Source organism: Ovis aries, chromosome 16 (assembly GCF_016772045.2).
Source record: "Ovis aries strain OAR_USU_Benz2616 breed Rambouillet chromosome 16, ARS-UI_Ramb_v3.0, whole genome shotgun sequence".
NCBI classification, from domain to species: Eukaryota; Metazoa; Chordata; class Mammalia; order Artiodactyla; family Bovidae; genus Ovis; species Ovis aries.
Window position 1 is genome coordinate 62791512 of NC_056069.1, and position 22066 is coordinate 62813577.

Genomic DNA, 22066 nt, shown 5'->3' on the forward strand with positions numbered 1-22066 from the left:
CAAGTCCTCGGCCCCGGAGACCAGGTCAAGGACAAAACCAGGCTGGCCTTGCTCACAACACAACCATTATCCCCTGATTCGAGAGGCAAAAAGGCAGGGAAGCCAGAAAACCCTGAGGACGTGGACCTCCAGCCTCTCTTAAGACCAGACAGCGAGGCCGTGCCCAGGCACACACTCTCTCAGGAGGAGTTGGCAGAAACATTAATGGAGATGGAAATGCAGTCCACCAGGGGTACCAAGGGTTTCCCTGGTGGCTCAGACAGTAAAGAATCCACCTGCAATGTGGGAGACCTGGGTGTGATCCCTGGGTTGGGAAGATCCCTTGGAGGAGGGCATAGCAACCCACTCCAGTATTCTTGCCTCGAGAATCCCCATATAAGTCCATATAGTCAAAACTATGTTTTCTTCCAGTAGTCACATACAGATCTGAGAGTTGGACCATAAAGAAGGCTGAGCCCTGAAAAACTGATGCTTTCAAACTGTGCTGCTGGAGAAGACTCTTGAGAGTCCCTTGGACACCAAGGAGATGGAGTCAATCTTATAGGAAATCAACCCTGAATATTCATTGGATGGTGAAGCTGAAGCTCCAATACTTTGGCCACTTGATGCAAAGAGCCGACTCATTGGAAAAGATCCTGATGCTGGAAAGACTGAGGGCAGGAGGAGAAGTGGGTGACAGAGAGTGAGGTGGTTGAAGGACATCATCACCTCAATGGACACGAGTCTGAGCAAACTCCAGGAGACAGTGAAGGACAGGGAAGGCTGGCGTGCTGTAGTTCATGGGGCCACAAAGTGTCAGACATGACTGAGCGACTGAACAAGGAGTACCCAGAGCGCACATCAGAACCCCCTGGAGGGTTCCCAATTCCCAGGTCCCCACGGACACTGCTGGACTGGGGCCACACTTTGAGGATCTCAGAGGCAGATCACAAGCAGAGGTGAATAAAAGGACAGCTCCGCCCAAGGCTCAGTGTGACAAGGCTAAAATTTGGGGCTTTGCATACTTTTTTAAAAAGTGTGATTTCTTACCATACACCGTAATTTACCAGAAATTTGCAATTAAGATCTTGAAAGGAGATACTAGTTGCTTAGGGTTGGAGGGGACGGGGAATAGAAGGAGACAGCTGAAAGGTACAAGGTTTCTTTCCTCGATGGATGTTCTAAAGGGGGCTGCACACATCTGTGAATATACTAAAAAGCACTGAATTGTAAACTTTTAAATGAGTGAATTGTATACTGTGTGAATTATATATCAACACTTTTTTTTTTAATACATTTTCTCCACTTTCCTCTTCAGATTACTTCCTTTAATTTTGCATTTGGGGGATTTCCCATCACGTAGAACTTCAGAAGTTTAGTTTCCTTTGAGAATTTTTTTTTCTATTTCTAGGCATATTCTGACCACTTAATTTTGAACTGTTTCATTTTACGCATCTAAACTTCTGTTTAGAATCCCAGAAAAGCAGGATTCTCTATTTTTAGAGAGGGAGAGTCTCTATATGTAAACCCATTCCATGGTCCACACACAGACTCTGCAATTTTTTGAGTAAAAGACCTGCACATATATTTCCACAAATATTAAAAAAAAAAACAACTATGTACCTTTTCTGTAAGTGGAAAGACACTTTAAATGCATTTAAATATATATATATGTATATATCTCCTTTCAGCAGTTGATGTGTTTTGCTATAGTTTAAATGTCTGTGTCCCCCCGAATTCATATGCTGAAATCCTAACCCTCAGGTGTGATGGTCCTAGGAGGTGGGGCCTTTAGGGGATTAGATCATGAAGGTGGATGAGTATTCTTATGAAGAGACCCCACAAGGCTCCTTCCCTGGCTCTGTCAAGTGAAGATGCAGAGAAGATGCCCATCTGTGAACCAGGAATCAAGCCCTCACCAGACACTGAATCTGCAAGGCCCTGATCTTGAATTTCCAGCCTCCAGAGCTGTGAAAAAATAAATATCTGATTTTTATAAGCCACTCAGCCTGGTGTTCTGTCACAGCAGCCCAAATGGATGAAAACAGGTTTTAATAGCTAACATTCAGTAATATCCACTTCTTTGGGGGTAGGGAAAGTTCTCGTTTCTTCTTGCCTGCGTGCCTGTTAAGTCGCTCAGTCGTGTCCAACTCTTTGCGACCCCTTGGACTGTAGCCCGCCAGGCTCCTCTGTCCATGAAATTCTCCAGGAAAGAATCCTGGAGTGGGTTGCCATTCCTTTCCCCAGGGGATCTTCCCAACCCAGAGACTGAACCCAGATCTCCTGCATTGCAGGCAGATTCTTAATCATCTGAGCCACCAGGGAAGGCCCCCATGTACTTGTACCTCATTCTAAACAAACCAAAGGATTTAGATTTGTTTACGCCAAACATTTTTAAATCGTTATTTCTGTTTAAAACAAATCCACCAGAGACTTCCTGGTGCATTTTATGACAAGTAACTGAATTTTTTAAATTTTATTTTCTAATTGGAGGAAAAATGCTCTACAATGTTGTGTTGGTTTCTGCCATACAACTGTGCAAATCAGCCATAATTCTCCATGTACCCCCTCCCTCTCATGCCTCCCTTCTCTCCCCACCCCACCCTCCCAGGTCATCACAGAGCACCAGGCTGGGCTCCCCGTGTCGCACAGCAACTTCTCACTGACTGCCTGCTTTACACATGGTAGTGTATGTATGGCTATACGATTAAGTCGCTGAATTTTTTAGAGAAATGCACTTATTCTGCTTTCCGGGTATGGCAGTGGAGAGGAACCCCACTCCAGGCCCTCCTGCCATGGGTCCACCCAGATCAAGGGCTCTCCCGTCTTCCAAAATCCTCCCAGGAAGATGCATCTGTGCTGTGTCCCCCATGGCTGGCAGCTCTCTCGTGAGATCAAAGGACCCAAAGCGACTACATTTAGGCAGATGCTTCCCTCTCCGTGGACGTGCCCCAGATACTACTGTTGATGTTCAGTCGCTCAGCTGTATCCGACTCTTTGTGATCCCATGGACTACAGCGCACCAGGCTTCCCTGTCCTTCACCATCTCCCAGAGTTTACTCAAACTCATGTTCATTGAGTTGGTAATGCCATCCAACCGTCTCATCCTCTGTCCTCCCCTTCTCCTCCTGCCTTTAATCTTTCCCAGCATCAGGGTTGTTTCCAGTGAGTAAGCTCTTCGAATCAGGTGACCAGAGGATTGGAGTGCAGCTTCAGCATCAGTCCTTCCAATGAATATTCAGGCTTTCTTTCTTTTAGGATTGACTGGTCTGATCTTCCTGTCCAAAGGACTCTCAAGTCTCTTCTCTAGCACTACACTTTGAAAGCGTCAATTCTTCGGCACTCACACTTCTCTGTGGTCCAACTAGAACTTAACGCAACAGCTTTCCTCCCAAGTAGCTTTTCCAGGTTCTGCTGAAGGAGGAACTCCGTGGTCAGTGGGCCTTTCAGCTTCTGTGAGGTGACACTTTGTGTGTGGCCCCAGTACACACACATCCTAGGCACGGTGACTGGCCATCCCAGTTGGCCAGGGGCACCGGGGTTTCCCAGGATGTGGGACTTTGATGCCAACACAAGGAAATTCTGGGCAGACTGGAGAGACCCGATCCCCCTTCAGCACCAGTGGGTGCTTCCCACCCACCAGCGCACATGGAGGGTGAGCCTGGGGACCTCAGAGGTGGCCTGTGCCAGCACCCCTCAACAGAGTTGGGCCTGCGGGTAACGATGCATCAGTCACTCCCTCCCCTGCTTCACGGTGTCCTCTATGTCCCTTTGCACTTCGGAAGCACAGGCTCCCCTAAGAACTGGGTCCTCTGAAACAAGACGGACAGCAGGCAGGAGCGTCTCTGTGTGACACCAGGACTCCTCGCCCTGGTCCAGCCGTCGGACCATCCCAGCGCTACCGTACACAGAATTCATTTCCTAGAAACCCACCCATTTCCTATGACCAAGGAAAAAAGGCCTGACTCACAGATCCACAAAACCATCCAGGCGGCTATGTCACCGCTGCTATTTTTAGCACACGATCATTGTGTTCCCAAATACAAAGGCTGGAAGGCCTAGAAGGAAGCAATGCAGCCTGACCCTCCTGCCCGGAGCAGGTCGGGCCAGGTCCTGGGGGACACCCGGGAGGTGAAACAGAAGTGGAAGGGGACCTCAGGAACCCAGCGCAGCTGCGTGTTCACAGCAGAACGTCGCAACTGGGTCAGGCCCTGAGAGTTCCAGGATGTTCTTACTACGCTCCCACCCAGGGCTCTGCACGACCGTGAACCCACAGGAAATGAGTCTGGACTCTGCCCATTCTCCTGCAAGCCACCAACGCCACCGCCCACAGTCAAAGGTGCTCCCGAGATGGGGTCCCAGTCCCCTGCCTCCCCTCCCACCTTGCTTCGCCTGGACCCATGGCCCCAGCCGCCACTGTCCTCAAGGTACGAACGCATAACCCCAGATCTACCCTCTTAACTAATGTTTACATTTACAAACGGGCCCTCACCAAGTGACAGACACACTCTTGGCTTGACCGCTCCTCTTTGGCTAGACGTTTAATTTGCTCCCATCTTTTCCCTTGGTCGAAACTGAAACTACAGGACTAGAAACCCATCTTGAGGTTAATTCACCCACAGAAACAACGGCTGCCCTCACTGAGCACCCACTGATTCATTCTGCCTAGAACTTCCATGAGGTTATTGTGAGCCTCATAAAAAGCACCCCCTTTTCTAGATGGGCCTCTGGAGGAAACTGAGGCTGGGAACCCATGTGACTTGTCCAGGGTCATATGACCAACCGAAGGCTACCATCTCTGGCCACCCCACTTGCTTCCTCCTCTCAGAACAAAGTTCCATAGCTCTTCCCACAGGGGAACATGCCCATCACCAAGAGCGCAGACTCTGGTTCTGTACATCTAGGGAGGGCCTGCAATCCTGCATTTGGGGAAAAACCCTAGATGACTACCTCACTGAACCACACTTGAGTAGCAACATTCAAACACCGAATATTCCCATCAGTTCCATCTCCCCATATTAACTAGTGATCCTGCTTTCGCTTCCAAAATCCAGCCTATTCATGTGGTAGGGCTACAGATAAAAGGTAATGCATGCCTTCCCTCATTTTTACTAAATTTTTGATTTTGAAATAGTGGTCAACTGACACGAAGCCGCCCCTTCAGTCTGTCTCCCCAGTATCAACTTCTTGCATAATTACAGTACAAAAGCATCATGAAAGGGGCATTGCTTCATTCAGAGCTTGTTCAGGTGTCCCTGGTGTGTGTGTGTGTCTGTGTGTGTGTGTGTGTGTGTCTGTGTGTGTCTGTGTGTGGTCCTCTGCCGTTGTAACCCTCATGCAGCTCCAGGTAACCACCACCACGATCTAGAAGCAGGCCTGTCCCAGCCAGAGTACCATCCACTCCTCCCCACAGAGCCCTAACCCAGCAACTCCCAGTCTGTTGTCCATCTCTGAAAGTGAAAGTCGCTCAGTCGTGTCCGACTCTTTGCGACCCCACGGACTGTACAGTTCATGGAATTCTCCAGGCCACAATACTGGAGTGGGTAACCTTTCTCTTCTCCGGGGGATCTTCCCAAACCAGGGATCAAACCCAGGTCTCCCACACTGCAGGCGGATTCTTTACCAGCTGAGCCACCAGGGAAGCCCACGAGAAGGTCTCATCTCTACAACTGCATTACCTCGGGAAGATTACATAAACAGAACCACATGGCATATAATCCTTATAGACTTTTTCTCACTCAGCCTAATTTCTCCACCTTCCTTCCTCCCTCCCTTCCTTCATTCATTTCTTCAGCTATACTGGGTCTCCACTGCTGCGCGGGCTTTCCCCTAGCTGCAGCAGGCAGGGGCTCCTCTCTGGTTGTGGGCCCAGGTTTCTCGCTGCCTTCTTGCTGCTGAGCATGAGCTCTAGCACACAGGCTCAACCCTCGGGGCCCAGGGGTTTACGTGCCCCGAGGCATGCGGGGGCTTCCCAGACCAGGGACCGAACCTGTGTCTCCTGCACTAGCAGGCGGATTCTTTACCACTGAGCCTCCAGGGAAGCCCTTCACTTTTCAACTGACTTCCCGTGTCTTTCCTTATCCCAGCAAGTGTGCTGCTATAAATGTGATACCCTTTACCGGCAGGCACCGGCCCTGAGCAGAGGTCCTGCCTCTTCCCCTGGCCTCGCCTCCATACCTCTCTCCACTGGGATGTCCCTCGCCAGGTATAACCTCTCGCCCAGGAGCCAGATACATTTCAGAAACAGAAGCCGAGGGAAATGCTTGCTTCCTCCATCTCCCCCTACCCATCACACGCCTGCCTGGATCTGAACTCATTCAGGGCTGACATCGATATGCCTTTAGAAGCATACATTGCTTTTCTGATCCTTTGAAACTGCTCTCAAATCCCACCCCTCCAATCCAATTTTGCCACCTACCCAACTGTCACTCAGGATTTCATGTCTCGCGTCATTTCCGTATCTCTGACTTAGTAGAAATAAGTAAATGCCACCCTCAACTGTCTTTAAAATTCAGAAATACCATTAAAAAGTAGTCTCTATTCTTTTTGTACACACACATCGAGTGACATCAAGGATTTTTAATATCCTACTTCATCATAAAATCTGAACTCATAAACACACACACACGCCATACATACACCATTATTCTATCAACTGTCTAAAAGAATAATTTTCCAACCATCTAGAATGAAACATATTTCCTTTGTTCACATAGTTTAACAACTTCTCTACATCCTTCTTATTTCTTTTAATTAAAGGAAATTACATATTTTTACACATATGGAATTATTTTGACTTAATTTGGAGAAATTATAAAATATCACATGGTTATGATTTAGATAATTGGGGCTTCCCTGATAGCTCAGTTGGTAAATAGTCTGCCTGCAATGCAGGAGACCCCCAGTTCGATTCCTGGGTCAGGAAGATCCGCTAAAGAAGGGATAGGCTACCCACTCCAGTATTCTTGGGCTTCCCTTGTGGCTCAGCTGGTAAAGAATCTGCCTGCAATGTGGGAGAGCTGGGTTCAATCCCTGGCTTGGGAAGATCCCCTGGAGAAGGGAAAGGCTACCTACTCCAGTATTCTGGCCTGGACAATTCCATGGACTATACAGCCAGACATGACTGAGCGACTTTCATTATGATTTAGAATTACTGGCCCAATAGGCTATAAAGTCAGTTTCAAAAATTTTCAGAGTATCACGCAGACTATAGTCTCTGAATCAGGCTTCAAAGGTTATTTTATATAAAGAATAACAATATATATTTTAAAAATTAAATACCCTTCTAAATAACTGCTAGGTCAAAAAAAAAAAGAGGAAATAATTAATGTAAATGAGAACATAACAATAATAAAATGTTACATACCAAAACTTGTGGGGAAAAATGAAAATGATACTTTGAAAGTTTTATGTAGAATAAACCTGAAGGAAGGAAATAATAAAAAGGAAAGCAGAAATTAATGAAATAGCGAAGAAGGAAACAGATCCAGAACAAAAGCTGATTTTCTGAAAAGACAATAAAATATTTTTGAAGAGAGAAAGTCGGACGTGACTGAGTGACTAAGCAGCACCACAAAAGAGAAACAGCTTAAACGCAAAAAGTGCCAAAATACAGGATATAATATGTTATAGCAGAGATTAAAAAGAGAATTCTGTAAAAAGCTCATACTACTAAACTTTAATACTTAGGAGAAAAAAATGGAACAGCTTCCTAAAAAAACAGAAAGATTACCATAATGGATTCAGGAAGAAAGAGAAAATCAGAATAATCCTATAACCATCAGTTACTGACCTAAAGGTCTGGTCAGAGGAACTGAATTTTAGTAACTTACAATTAGTTAAATCACACTTAAAGCTTTCCCCATACTGTAAAGCTTTCCCTATACTCTAGCCACGTCTACTAGAAGTTGTCATTCAAAATAGTTTTAAACAATAGCTCACTTATCATATTGACCTGAAGGCTGGGCAAATAAATGAGATTCAGAAACAGTTTCTAAACCCTCTTACTGCTTTAGATTTTTATAACACCTCTGTCTTAGTCTTCCTTTACAAACACAGGATGGAAAAGAAATCAGCAGTATAAAATCAGCCCACAGAATTTCTGGGTAGCCCATTCCTCAAGTGCAGCCAGGAAGCAAAGATGGAAGGCTCAGAAACCCCTTGGGGAGGCTCACAGGGGTCATGAACAGCTCACCATGAACAGCTGCCGGGTCATTCTAGAGCCCAGTTCTCCTGATATATCTAGAGGCCCTCTTCCCTGAGCCCCACTTTCTTCTACTAAAAAATGATAGGAACCACCAACCTCCAAAATCCATCCCGGCTTCAAAACCCCCTGACAATGCTTCCCCTAGGTTTCTGAAACACACACACCCACCAGGTGAAGTCACTTAGTCGTGTCCGACTCTTTGCGACCCCGTGGACTGTAGCCCATCAGGTTCCGCCGTCCATGGGATTCTCCAGGTGAGAATGCTGGAGTGGGTTGCCATTTCCTTCTCCAGGGGAATCTTCCCAACCAAAAGCAGCATTAAATATAACCCTGTCCATCAAAATTAAAACAGGCCTTCAGGAGCTGATACTCACTGAGGCTGGACGGTTAGGACATGGGAGGTTCTTAATACCTTCTACTCGGGCACCTATCTGAAATATTCCTCAATAAAGATAAATTTTAAATAAACAGAAATGCTGAGGGTTAGTGAACCACATCCACTACAAGCAAAAGCAAGTTCACACTTAGAGGATAAATCCAGGCTTGGCTTTGTAACCTGCTTCTGCAGAACTGACGCTGAACCTTTCTTGATCTGCTTGCTCCCCGGCAACTCGGCCCGTGCCACGGAGAACAGGCCCAGGCCAGCCTGCTGCAGGAGGAGAGACCACACAGAGCAGAGACCAGCCACTCCGGCCAAGACCATCCCCGTCCTGCCATCTGCAGCCAACCCCCTGCTAAAAGCATATTCGGCTGAGATGGGCTGGGCTGGCCACCCTCAGCAACATGTGACTGGTGTGTACACCCCTGAGGTTTCAGTTATTTGTTATGCAGCGTTGCTGTGGCCATAGATAACTGATACACTTACATGAGGAACACAAGGGACACTTTATGATACTATAGTGGTGAATACGAGTCATTACACATTTGTCCAAACCCACAGAATGGCAACCCCCTCCAGTATTCTTGCCTGGGAAATCCCACGGACAGAGAAGCCTGGCGGGCTATATCCAGTCCACGGGGTCCCAAGAGTCAGACATGACACAGAAAGGAAACAACAATACAATGTCCAACACCAAGGGTAACCAAGGTAAACCATGGGGTTTGGTTGATTGTGATGGATCAGTGTAACTTCATCAGTTACAGCAAACCACTCTGGTGGGGGATGTTCACAATAGGGGCAGGAGGATGTGCCTCGGGAGAGTAGAGGATGTAAGGGAAATCTCTGCTCCTTCCCCTCAATTTTGCTATGAACCTAAAATTACTCTTAAAAACATCGTGTCCTTTTTTTTTTTTCCCACTTTGTGGTTTTTTTTTTTTTGCCACGCCTCACAGTATGTGAAATCTTAGTTCCCCAACCAAAGCTCAAACCTTGCCGCCTGCAGTGGAAGCATGAACTGGACTTAAGCACTGGACTGTCAGGGAAGTCCTGTCCTTTTTTAACCAGGAAATGAAAGAAATTGGGGACTTCCTTGGCGGTCCAGTGGTTTAGAGTCTGTGCTTCCACTGCAAGGAGCGCAGCTTGGATTCCTGGTCAGGGAACTAGATTCTACACGCTGCAACTAAGACCTAGCCCAGCCAAATAAATAAACATTAAAAAAAAAAAATCACTTCCTCAGTGATCAATGCAAAGACGTAGAGGACAACAATAGAATGGGGAAAGACTAGAGATCTCTTCAAGAAAATTAGAGATTCCAAGGGAACATTTCATGCAAAGATGGGCACAATAAAGAACAGAAATGGTATAGACCTAACAGAAGCAGAAGATATTAAGAGGTGGCAAGGATACACAGAACTATACAAAAAAGATCTTCATAACCCAGATAACCACGATGGTGTGATCACTCACCTAGAACCAGATATCCTGGAATGCGAAGTCAAGTGGGCCTTAGGAAGCATCACTATGAACAAAGCTACTGGAGGTGATGGAATTCCAGTTGAGCTATTTCAGATCCTGAAAGATGACGCTGTGAAAGTGTTGCACTCAATGTGGAAAACTCAGCAGTGGCTACAGGACTGGAAAAGATCAGTTTTCATTCCAATCCCAAAGAAAGACAATGGCAAAGAATGTTCAAACTACCGCACAATTGCTCTCATCTCACACGCTAGCAAAGTAATGCTCAAAATTCTCCAAGCCAGGCTTCAACAGTACATGAACCGCAAACTTCCAGAAAATCAAGCTGGATTTAGAAAAGGCAGAGGAACCAGAGATCAAGTTGCCAACATCTCTGTTGGATCACTGAAAAAGCAAGAGAATTCCAGAAAAACACCTACGTCTGCTTTATTGACTATGCCAAAGCCTTTGACTATGTGGATCACAATAAACTGTGGAAAATTCTTCAAGAGATGGGAATACCAGACCACCTGATCTGCCTCCTGAGAAAGCTGTATGCAGATCAAGAAGCAACGGTTAGAACTGGACAAGGAACAACAGACTGGTTCCAAATTGGGAAAGGAATATGTCAAGGCTGTATATTGTCACTCTGTTTATTTAACTTATATGCAGAGTACATCATGAAAAATGCCAGGCTGGATGAAGCACAAGCTGGAATCAAGATTGCTGGGAGAAAATATCAATAACCTCAGATATGGAGATGACACCACCCTTATGGCAGAAAGTGAAGAACTGAAGAGACTATTGATGAAGATGAAAGAGGAGAGTGAAAAAGCTGGCTTAAAACTCAACATACAAAAAACTAAGATCATGGCATCTGGTCCCATCACTTCATGGCAAATAGATGGGGAAACAATGGAAACAGAAATTTTCTTTTCTTGGGCTCCAAAATCACTGCAGATGGTGACTGCAGCCATTTCTGAGCCAATTGAGCAAATGGGTGAAGGGGTCTTTGAAACATTTCAGCAAGAGGAACTGGAACTTAAACATGTAAGAGAAGAATCCCATCAAGAGAGGAGGGGGCTTCCCTGGTGGTCCAGTGGTTAGGGCTTCGACTTGCATTGCTGAGGACCCGGGTTTAATCTCTGGCCACGGAACTAAGTTCTATAAGCCATGTGGCATGACTTGAATAAATTTAATTTTTTTTTTTAAAGGAAGGAGTACAATATTTTCAAGGTAGCAGAATTGGGCCTAATTTGGTTCAAGAGCTGTCTGACATTCAAGCCGCTGTTCTGTAACAGTGAACACAGCACAAACGTTTCCTTTGGCTTCAGTCCTCTCTGCAGAGTTGTCGAGGCCTTGCCTCAGAAGAGAAGTGAAGAATTAAGGAGAATTGTCCCCGAGTCAGCGGGAACAAAACAGGCATAAACCTACAAGACAGCAGAGCACACTCTGAATACTTCTGAAGGATTGTTTGACAAATATTTACATGTTGCATATTCAGTTATGCAATCCTTTTAGAACAATAAATATTTTAGAAGAAGACTCTGCTGAGCCAGGTCCAAAATTCTACTGGATCTCAGGAACCAGGAAACAACACACCTTTTTTTTCTCTTGGCCATGCAGCGTAGCACAGGGTATCTAGTTCCCTGACCAGGGATCAAACCCTTATCCCTTGCATTGGAAACCTGGAGTCTTAATCACTGGACCATCAGCAAAGTCCCCAGAACATACCTTCTTAAACAAAATAAGTCTGATCCTTAGTTTACTCCAGCCAAATGAAACTTCTCTCACCTTGGCAAACTCTCTTCTCAATGGACCAGAGATCGACAGTTCAATCAACACAAACCCCTAAAAAGCCTTTAGAGACATTTTCCTTTGGGGAAGCTGCTATCTGCAGCCTGTGAGCAGTTCAGTTGTTATTATCTAGTCACTCAGTCTTATCCCGACTCTGCGACCCCATGGACTGTATAGCCTGCCAGGCTCCTCTGTCTGTGGGATTTCCCAGGCAAGAATGCTGAAGTGGGTAGTCATTTCCTTCTCTGGGGGATCTTTCCAGCCCAGGAATGGAACCAGCGGCTCCTGCATCGGCAGGTGGATTCTTTACCAGTGACTCACCGGGAAGGCCTGAGTAGTCTGCTACTTAATGCAATTTCCCTTCTCCAGCAAAAACGCTCAGGCTTTCCATAAGCTTTTCACTGCTGCTGATCACAGACCAGCCCCTGAACAGCTCTGGACTCAGGACCTTTGCATTTGCTGTGCCTCTTCCTGGAGTGCTCTTCCCGAGTTTTCTTCTCTGCATCTTTTCGCTTTCAGTAATGTGACTCCGGTTTTTTTGTTTGGTTGGTTGGTTGTGTTTTGTTTTGTTTTTTTTTTTTGGCTGTGCTGGGTCTTCATGGCTACAGTCAGGCTTTCCCTCCTTGCAGCGCGCAGGCTTCTCACTGAGGTGGCTCCTCGTGTTACACAGCACAGGCTCTAGGGCGCTCGGGCTTCAGTGTTGTGGCACACGAGCTTAGCTGCCCTATGATGTACGGAATCTTCCCGGGCCAGGATCAGCCTGTGTCCCCTGCATCTGCAGGGGGATTCTTAACCCCCGAGCCACCAAGGAAGCCGTCTTCTCTACGTCTTTGCCAGGACGTCACCTGTTCTCTCGAATGCCCACCTTACCTCCCACTGCAGCCCTCAATTGCTGAACACCCGGACTGTCCTCCCTTGGCTCCAGGAGCTGCTGGCTTGGCTGGGGATGGGAGGAAATACTTCCCTGAGGAGACGCCCTGAAGACCTGAAGCTGAAGGCTGTGAGTGGCTGAGTCGAGTGGCCCTGTGTGGAGGGATATCACAGCCCCGAGGCCGGACACAAGCACGCTGGAACCAGATTTCCCAGCTTCCCATTTCTTAACCAGCGGCTCCAGGCCGGCCCCTCAGCAGCTAGCCCCGGAAAGCCCCTCTGGCTTCAGCGACCACATTGTCCCGCACTGTGACCGACCACTGCCTTGGTGCCATCTGGCTGCCTAGAAGGTCCTCCCACCACCACCTCCAAAGTCACCCTTCACTGGCTTCCCTGATTGTCTTCAGGTCCAGGTTTCCAAAACATTTGCTCTGCACTTCTGTAGAGCTCCTCTCACATCCTGCCTCTGGGTATAAGCACTGGGCGCTATTACCCTCTAAGCACTGGGCGCTAGTACTCTCTAAGCACTGGGTACTATTATTATTCTCTAAGCACTGGGTACTATCACTCTGAGATCTTCCTCAGTTAAAAGGTGAAGACTCTCAAGGCAGAGACCGTTTGATTCAGGCGACCCTGCAGTGCCCACTCGTGCCTGGCACACAGTAGGTCAGCAGTGAATGCTCATCAGTGACTCACTACCCCATCTGCTACAGGGTTGTGTTTTGGCCCTTGTGACACTTCATTCTTTCAAAGTGCTTCAGAAAGACAAAGGCTGTTTGATAACAGGATCAAGAAGCCACCGGGAAGAAGAGAAGCTCTCACCTCACCCCCTCAAAGCCCAGAACACAGGACCCGCTCCTTCTGATCAGAAGATAAAAGGGCTTGATGGGCTGTGAGCCTTTGTCATTGATGGGCTGTGGGCCATTTCTCCATCCTGATTTGGTGGGGAGCAGAGAGGAGGCTCAGAGCAGAAAAATGAAGGGAGACTCTGTAATCGAGGGGGAAAGCACAAAGAAAAATAGCTTTGCCTGATCGCAAGAAAACAAAACAAAACAAAACAAAACAACCTGGAGGATGGGGAAGGTAAGTGAGTGAAAAACAGGGCAAGACAGTAAACACGGCCACATCAGAGAGCTGTGTGCCAGGGATCTAGTGCTCAGTAGCCTGGCAGATTGAAGCTGCCATCAGCCCCACATCATAGCGGGGAAACTGAGGCAGAGAGGTGCTGAGAGACCGGAGCTGGCCACCCCTGACTCTGCACTGAGGGAGAGGCTTTCATAGTGAAAGTTGCTCAGTCACATCGGACTCTTTGCACCTCAATGGACTATGCAGTCCCTGGAATTCTCCAGGCCAGAATACTGGAGTGGGTAGCCTTTCCCTTCTCCAGGGGATCTTCCCAAGCCAGGGACTGAACCCAGGTCTCCCGCCTTGGGGGCGGATTCTTTACCAGCTGAGCCACAAGGGAAACCCAAGAATATTGGAGTGGGTAGCCTTTCCCTTCTCCAGGGGACCTTCCTGACCCAGGGATCGAACCCCGGTATCCTGCATTGCAGGTGGATTCTTTACCAACTGAGCTATCAGGGAAGCCCTCGAGGCTTTCAGAAGAGGTGGCAAAACTCAGTGCGACAGACCCAAGCCCCTTGGGGATGGTTCACGTGGTCCTCGGTGGTCTCCAGTGCAGTTGCTTTCCAACTTTCTCTTTTGCCCCCAAAGGAAACACAACAAAGCACAGCCTAGTGGAGCCCAAAGTGGGGGCTGGGCAACCCAGGCCCCAGGAGACCCCGCGCGGCCTCCAACAGGGGAGAGATCCACCCCATCCCTGACCCTTCCTAACCTTTGTGGGGCTTCCTTTAAGGCAGCCCCCGGTTACCAGCTTCAGGAAACAGGTCTCCCGTGAACATCTGTGAAAAGTCACCTTGGTAAAAGCGAAAGCAGAGCTGCACAGTCAGCCGGGGCCGCCTGGCGGCCAGAGGGAGGGCTGGGGTGCAGGCATCCCCGGGGTGTCCCAGGGTCACCGGGGTGATGCTGCCCACGCGGGCCGCTCTCCAGCTCTGGGAGCCTTCGGGATCTAGGGTCCAGCACCACCGGACACATTACACCAAGAGGAGAGCCCTCCCCAAGTTCAACTGCGGTGTCAAGTTCGACCATACCTGCAGGAGCTCCAGTCTGCCTGAGCAGGGCCCAGACCACAGGCAGAGGAGGAACACCCCCGCGCCCCCCTCCCCGGCCCCGCGATAAACCAAAGGCACCCGGCTCCCCCGGTTTCCAAGGAGACACACATCCTTCCCATCAGTGTGGGACCTCCCCAGCAAAGGCACCTTTCCTCTGGCTGCCCGCCAGGCAGAGACTGCCCATCCCGCGGGACCCGGGGACAGTAACAGGCAGGGAGACGGCGCCCCTGGCACCGACCCCGGGCACCTGGCCGCTGCGCTCACCCTGCGGCTTGTCTCCTCCCGCGGCTTTGGTGGGCTGCGTTCCGAGAGCCAGTCTTTCTAGAGCCAACTTTTTCTTTCTTTTTTTTTCTCAGTGTTTCTCATCGTCCCCGAGTCTTGTCATGACTCATGAATCCCTCGTGCTTCTCCCCACCCCCACGCCCGCCTGCCCTGCGGCTGTGCTCCTGCCGCCCGGCTGTGCTCCCCTCCCGGGACCTGCCCGGGGGAGGGGAGCGCGCGATGGCCCCCGGCTCTCCGCGGTGACCGTGCGGATAGCCCAGTCGGAGATCGCGCTGTCCGGCCACCGCGTGGGTCACCGGGCGCGGCCGCGCCTGAGCAGAGGGAGGGATGCGAGGAAGCAGGGAGTCCCAAAACCAACTCCGAACCCGGGAGGCGAGCAGAAGCCTACCCGCGCTCGGGCATGGAAGGCAAAGCGCAGGGGCAGCGAGAGGGCCGAACCCTGGGGGCACTGGGGGCGACTGGGGCATTTTGCAGAAGGAGTTTCCCCTGCAGGCGAGGAGGGTTGATGGTCAGAGGGGACCGGAGTGAAGGGACCCGCGAGACGCCCCAACTCAGATCCCAGTGCGGGCCCCAGGGGAGCATCGGAAGACTCCGCGGGCGGGAAACTAGAAGGGGCTGCGGTGAGCACGCGGGTCTGGCGACGGTCCCCGCGGCGCTGTGACCTCGGAGCAATTGTGCGGCTCCCTCCGGCCCGGGATGGGCAGGCCGCCCAGGGCGCCGAGCGCGCCGCGCTCCCGTGGAGCCGGGAAACCGCGCTCTCGGCCGCGGCAAAGTCATCTCCGGGCCGGGGCCGAGGAGGGCGGAGGGGCCCCGAACCCCGCGCGGGCGCGCTCTTACCCGGCCGTTGCGATCGGTCTCCTGCACCTCTTCCGCGCTGGGCCCCCGCCGCACCAGCGCCCTCAGCAGCCCCACGTCGTTGGCGCAGGCGGCGCGCAGGAGGGTTGCCGCCTCCGGGACGCCCTCCGGAACGGCCTCCGGAGCGCTCTCCGCGCTCACCGAGCTGTACTCCTCCTCATCTCCGTAAGGGTAGAAGGAGTCGTCCGAGGCGACGCTGCGGGTGTCGGGCAGACTCGAGAAGTCCTCGTACTCCTCGTAGTCAGCTGGGTCCTCCCCGGCCTGCGCGTCCCGAGGTGGGGACGGTGGCTCTGGGGACACGCGGCGCGCCCCGCCGCCCTCCGGCCCGGGCCCGGCCAGCAGCACCATGCCGGCGGCCGGGGCGCGGGCCGGGGGGCCGGGGAGCGGGCCGGGAGCCGGGGACGCCGGGCGCGCACCGAGGTCACCGCCCCTTGTCCCCGGCGGCCCCAGAAAAGCAGGAGGGCTCTGCGCGCTCCAGCTCGGCGGAAACGCGCGCCGGGCGGCCGCGCTCCAAGACTCGAGTCACACCGGAGGCTGGAGAAAGCCCCTCGGGGGTAGGAGGAGCCGCGGGGGCTTTCCGAGCGCGGCGGGCGGGCGCGGGCGGGGACCGCGCGGGAAGCGGGCGGAGGTGGCCGAGCCCGAGGAGGCGCGCGCCCCGGGGTCCCGCGCCGCACCCCCCCCAACCCTCCACCCCCACCCCGCAGAACCCGGCGCGATCCTGGCAAAAGTTAAGAGCTAAGCAGGGGGCGCCTCGGCCCCGCGGGTTCGGCGCAGCCGGCTGCTGTGCCCGGGAGCTGAGAAATGCGCACGCGGGAGAACCAGAAGCGACAACTAAAGAACCCGAACGCCCTCGTGGCTGGCGGCCCCGCCCCTGCTCTCGGGATGAGGGTGAAGGTGGGGGTCGGAAGATGCAGCGGGCTCAGCCGTCGGGAACACCAAATCCCTGGGCCCGGAGCCGCCCCGGGCGTCAGGCCTGCGGGCTGGGGTGGTGGGGTGGGGAGAGGGTTAGGAGGTGGGCAGTTTCTCAGTGTCCGAGACACCCAGCCTGTTTGTGCATTTTTTCCGGGAGTCTGGGCTCTGAAGCCAACTTCGCTCCCCGGTTAAGACGGCCCTGGGCACGGAGGACGGGTGGATGCGTGGGAGATGGTGGCCAGCTGGGGACCCTGCCCCTCTGAACCGGGAGCTCCGGGCTGCCCCCGGGAACATCCCAAGCCGAGGGGGCGCGGGGGACCCGGGAGAGGACCCGGGTCAGCGATCCCTTTCAGATGGCTTCTCAACGAACGCCTCGGAGCCGCTGTCCTGGAGCCGCCGGGGTTGGGGGGATGACATTTGGGTGGGAAGGGGCGGCTCCAGGCCCGAAGGGTTCCCCCCTTCCTCACCCCTGGCCGGGGTCCCTTTATCTGCGGAGTCGAGACGGATTCACGGTCAGAAGCCACCACCCCGGCTCAGACTCCGCGGCTGGTTGCCAAACGCAGAGAGCCGGCCCGCAGCGACGGCCCGGGTCCCATCCCCGAACGCCCCCAACCCTGGTTCCCCCCGGCCGGAGCCTGGCCTACCCCGGCCACCCCGCCCCGTCGGTCCCAGCGCAGGGGGTGAGGACCCGCCGCGGGGAGCCTCTGACCTCCTGGAGGAGGACGCACCGTGGGACCGTGGGCCAAATCCTCATGGAGAGAGCTTTTAGGATGGGGGAGATGTGGCGTGAGGGTTGGGACCGTCGCGGGGCGTCACATCTTGGACAGAAAGCACCTCAGGTCCAGGGGCGGACGCGGAGCCCACGGGTGAAACAGCGCCTCTGTCTCCTCACTCTCCTTTCCTTTAATTTCCACCGCTCTGGACAGCGTGCCTACCAGGTGCCAGCGCCTGAGAGGCCCTCGGGGAGCAAAGGTGAACAAAACCGGGCGGCCGCGGGAGCTGGGGACAAGCTAGAAGATCCCAGGCCTGGGCGGGCAGGCTGAGCGCCACAGTGGGGAACGCGGTCAGAGACACCACCGGGGGTGGGTGGCGGGGCCTGAGTGAGGTCCCAGCTGCCCAGGCCTCTGCATCTTGAAGCTCTAGCGTTCTGTGCGACGCGCCGGTGGTGATCCCCGAGGCCTCCAGTGTCCTCCGGGCTGACCGGGAAACTGGCATCCCCCAGGTCGGCAGGACGGGGTGGGGCTGCGGACCGGAGCGATGGACGCCCGAGCGAGCCTTGGAGCCGAAAGTGAACCCGGGCGCCCGGCCTCCTGTAGCCCGGGGCTTTCTCTCAGAAGCCAAAAATACCCCGGGTCGGAGTTCGCTTTTTCTTTTCTAAGTAGCCATATTTACATAAATCCCCACTGGAAATTTCCACCTTTCAAGACTGACCGCTGTTTTTGGTGTTTCCAGAGGCTAAATGAAGTCAGGGGATTTTTACAAGTTGAAGTGACCCTCCCCCTCTGCCCAGGCAGAGAGATGAGTTTGCTAACCCTCCCTGCCTCTCAGCCCAGGCCAGCTGTGTGGTATCCAAGTACCCAGAGGGCTAGGACGGGGGTCCCTGGGGATGGGGCAGGAGCCTTCCCCGCGCTGTGGTCTTGGAGTGGGGAAGTGGACCCCCAGGAGTGGGCGACCCCTCAGTCCTCATCCCTGGGTATTTCACCACCAAAGTTAAGCTCTATCTTCAGAGTTCACCACTTCCTCTTTTCCTTCCTTGGAAATTTGGTTGCAAATATCACTACATGGTGTAACCTTTAAAGGTAAACTTCTGAAATGGGCAGCTCCAAATAAAAACTAGCCTTTTGTGAGGGATCCAACTCCAAACCAAACTGGTTTTCCCTTTTAGAAATGCTCCCATTTTACCACAAAGACAAGAGATGCTCAGTGTTGTGAGAGAACACACAACTAGGCCTTGGGGATTTTAAGTCAACGTTATACGTACAAAATCTACCCAAGGAGAAAGCAGCTTATCAAAACTGCCAACACACTCAGGAGAACTCTTAAATAGGTAACATTTTGCAGAACAGTATTTGATCCAAGATAGTTAAGTTTCAATGGAATAGCTGAATTCAATTCTTTTGATTGATGATGTTTAAGTTTTTAATATTAATATTCTATTATTTTTTTCCCTTGAGCTTTTTATTTTGTATTGGGGTATAGCCAATTGCCAATGTTGTGATAGTTTTATATATGTATGGCAATTAAACAGCTAGTTGATTCAGTTGAATAATTTGTCCTTGGGCTATTTAAAAAAAAAAGATTCACTATTTTAGTTATATTTCTCAAAGAGGCCACCTAACTGTAATAGCTATAACAGGAAGGTCTTAAAAAATTACAAGCAGTGTATTTAAAGACTGAAAATTGAATGCACCTGTAATGGCGCACTCCCCACAAAATTTGTTTCGAAAGCAAAGTGAGATGACCTCATGGTGGAGCCATGCATGAACCCTCCCCGTGCATGCGTGTGCACTGAGTCGCTTCAGTCACTTCAGACTCTGTGCAGCCCACCAGGCTCCTCTGACCATGGGGATTCTTCAGGAAAGAAATACTGGAGTGGGTTGCCATGCCCTCCTCCAGGGTATATTCCCAACCCAGGGATCAAACCCATGTCTCTTATGTCTCCTGCTTTGGCAGGTGAGTTCATTGCTCATCAAATAACCAAGGTCCCAACCTCTAGAATGGAATGCATGGCAGAATGATTTTAAGCATTTCATATGCCTGAAGTTTAGCAGGCAGTAACTGTTGACTTTCATTATTATGAAAGTTAGAGTATCCATTCGCCACATGACATAAACTACTCTGCAGCATCGGGTGCTCCAAATGTGTTGCCCTGTTTGCCAAGAGAACTACCCACGTGAGGTGAATGAGAAATGCTTTTCATTTTTTCTTTTGGAAGGCAGCGAACCTTGGGATAAAGTGCGGACTGTGCTATCTGACAAACTGACTTCTGATGACATCTCCACTGTTGAGTTGCAATCGTAATAGTTCTAGATCTTGACTGAGTTACACCTGTATTTGACCAACTCCTAGTCTTGATATTTAAGATATTCATAGGATTTTCTTACTGTATCTGTAAAGAAAAAAAAAATGTTGCTGGCCATTCCAGTTCTACAAGGATCAAGTGATAAGGCATTGCAGTCACCCACTGACAGGGGAATTCAGAATGGAAAAGGAAAAAAAAAAATTGTGCTTTGGATAACCCCAGATGGTTAAGATACACATCTAAGGAAAATTTTCCATGATCCTAGATTCTTGCATCTTTCCATACGGAGAAAAAAGCACTAAACTCGTTAATTTGAGATGTCTGTTCTTTGTGATTCACAGTGATCTTTTGACGCTCAGTTCCATGGTTTTTTCCAGCAAATTATACATATAGGTCCCTCAGACAGTAAAAGAATCTGCCTTCAATGCAGGAGGCTCAAGTTTGATCCCTGGGTCAGGAAGAGCCTCTGGAGAAGGCAGTGACTGCCTACTCCAGTATTGCCTGGAGAATTCCATGGACAGAGCAGCCTGGTAGGCTACAGGCTATGGGGTCACAAAGAGTCAGACATGACTGAATGACCAGCACTTTCCTGTTCCACTCCGTACCTCTTTCAAAGCAGTTCTTCGGAGTTATCTGAGAGGCTATTTCCCAGACTGTATCCTCAGTAAGGTCTCGATAAAACTTAACTCGCAGATTTTACATTCTGTGCTTTTATTTCAGCACCTGAAACAGGAGGCAAGGAGGGTGGGCACAACCTTTGGAAGAAAGACACAGCCATGAAGACACGGAAAAAACTGGTTAGAACCAAGTAGGTCCAAGATGGCGGACGATTCAACCTCCAGGGGACTGTGAGCCTCATCACATGCTTATTATAATAGGCGCTCATTATAATATGCGCTCATTATGCCTATTATGCACTCATGTGCCCATGGCCAGGCTTCTCTGTTCATGGAATTTTCCTGGCAAAGATACTGGAGTGCGTGGCCCTTGCCTTCTCCAGGGATCTTCCTGACCTAGGGATCGAACTTGGGTCTCTTGCATTGCAGGCAGATTCTTTACCATTTGATCCAACAAGGAAGCCTCTATTATAATATATTAGCATCTAAATGACACCTCTACCAGCACCGTGAAGTGAAAAGTGAAAATGAATTTGCTTAGTCGTGTCCAACTCTTTGTGACCCCATGGACTGTAGCCTACCAGGGTTGCCATTTCCTTCTCCAGGGGATCTTCCCTACCCAGAGGATCAAACCCTGGTCTCCCGCATTTCTGGCAAATGCTTTACCCTCTGAGCCACCAGGGAAGCCCAGCACCATGACAGTTCATCAGAGGCTAACCATAAAAGGCCCAAAATTGGGGGTATCCCAACTCTTGAAAACTCTCAACCATTCACTGAAATAGAATTAATTCTTCTACTCCTTCACCTATGGAAGTATTCAGCCCGTAAAAACTAACCACCCAAAATTTCCAGGCCTCTCACCTTCTGAGAGGGTCCACACCCTGTGGAGTGTGTTTCTCTCAAGGCCTATCTTGCCTTTTGAGATAGACTGCGTTCTGTCTATGAAATGTGTATCTTTCTAAATAAATCCAATTCTTACCTATCACTTTGTCTCTCACTGAATTCTTTCTGCTACAAGATGTCAAGAGCCTGAGCTTGGGGAATTCCTTGGTGGTCCAGTGGTTAGGACTTTGTGCTTCCACTACAAAGGCCATAGGTTTGATTCCTGGTCGGGGAAGTAAAGGGTAACTGAGCTCGCACACCACTACTAGAGAGTCCAAGGCCCGAAATGAAAGATCCTGCATGATGCAATGAAGATCCCCTGTGCCAAGACAAGACCTGATGCAGACACATAAATAAAACAGGTAAATAAAATATTTTAACAACAACGACAAAAAGACTGCACCTTCAAGCCCCAGTCTGGGTTTTGGCCAGGTTCCAGCCCCAGCCCTTGGTTCAAGTCCCATCTGATTTGCATGGTTTCAGCAATGAAATAGAAGTAACTTAGCGTGTCCTGGAGTCCATCTACAGAAAGACTGGGCCAGATTATCCATCTGACCTACTTAGAGATCTAAGGAGCAGCCTCTTGTGTATTTCTGGCTCTCCTCATTAAAGAGATTAACCGCCCTCTGCCTCTAACTCCAT

General features: G+C 50.6%; 1 protein-coding gene and 1 long non-coding RNA gene across 3 annotated transcripts in view; one reads left to right on the forward strand and one right to left on the reverse strand.

Annotated features, from left to right (window-relative positions):
- Positions 1-16364, reverse strand: part of ANKRD33B (ankyrin repeat domain 33B) — a 101125-nt gene extending 84761 nt beyond the window's left edge. For both annotated transcript variants that reach the window (XM_042233935.2, XM_027980167.3), the window contains exon 1: positions 15974-16364. In XM_042233935.2, coding sequence (XP_042089869.1) covers positions 15974-16339 — 366 coding nt within the window. In that variant the 5' untranslated portion in view covers positions 16340-16364. The remainder of the gene's footprint in view (positions 1-15973) is intronic.
- Positions 16365-16467: 103 nt separating this feature from the next.
- Positions 16468-21524, forward strand: LOC132657970 (uncharacterized). Its single transcript, XR_009596806.1, has 2 exons — positions 16468-16545; positions 16696-21524. It is a non-coding gene; the product is annotated as an uncharacterized LOC132657970 (long non-coding RNA).
- Positions 21525-22066: the final 542 nt, after the last annotated feature.